This window comes from Octopus bimaculoides, unplaced genomic scaffold (assembly GCF_001194135.2).
Source record: "Octopus bimaculoides isolate UCB-OBI-ISO-001 unplaced genomic scaffold, ASM119413v2 Scaffold_369604, whole genome shotgun sequence".
NCBI lineage: Eukaryota > Metazoa > Mollusca > Cephalopoda > Octopoda > Octopodidae > Octopus > Octopus bimaculoides.
Genome location: NW_026404698.1, coordinates 1 through 510, shown reverse-complemented (window position 1 = coordinate 510; position 510 = coordinate 1). Strand labels below are relative to the sequence as shown.

General features: G+C 35.7%; 1 protein-coding gene across 1 annotated transcript; it reads right to left on the bottom strand.

Annotated features, from left to right (window-relative positions):
• Nucleotides 1–3: 3 nt before the first annotated feature.
• On the bottom strand, nt 4–504 carry LOC128251515 (zinc finger and SCAN domain-containing protein 22-like; the record flags this gene model as incomplete). Its single annotated transcript, XM_052978322.1, has 1 exon — nt 4–504. A coding segment is annotated over exon 1 (456 nt), but the record flags the coding sequence as incomplete, so codon positions are not given.
• Nucleotides 505–510: the final 6 nt, after the last annotated feature.

Genomic DNA, 510 nt, shown 5'->3' with positions numbered 1-510 from the left:
GAATGATTTTCCACAGATGTCACAGTGATATGGCTTCTCTCCTGTGTGACGTCGCAGGTGTTTACTTAATTCAATATTTCTAGAGAAAGTTTTACCGCAGACGTTACAGTCATGTGGCTTTTCACCTGTATGAATACGTTTATGTGCTGTTACGTGATCACTTCTAGAGAATGATTTACCACAGATGTCACAGTGATATAGCTTCTCACCTGTATGAATACGTTTATGTCTTGTTAAGTGACCAGTTTGAGAGAATGATTTATCACAGATTTCACAGTCGTATGGCTTCTCTCCTGTGTGACTTTGTTTGTGTTTTCTCAATTCACCAGTCTGACAGAATGATTGACTACAGTCAGATGATGTTTTATGTTTCTCTTCATTGATATCTCTAGAAAATTCAATACTTCTAAACTTTGACTTAGATGGAAACGTATTCTCATATAATTCATTTGCCATCATTTTTCTTTCTTCACCACAATTTCCAGGTGTTTATCTTCTTCACATTTATAT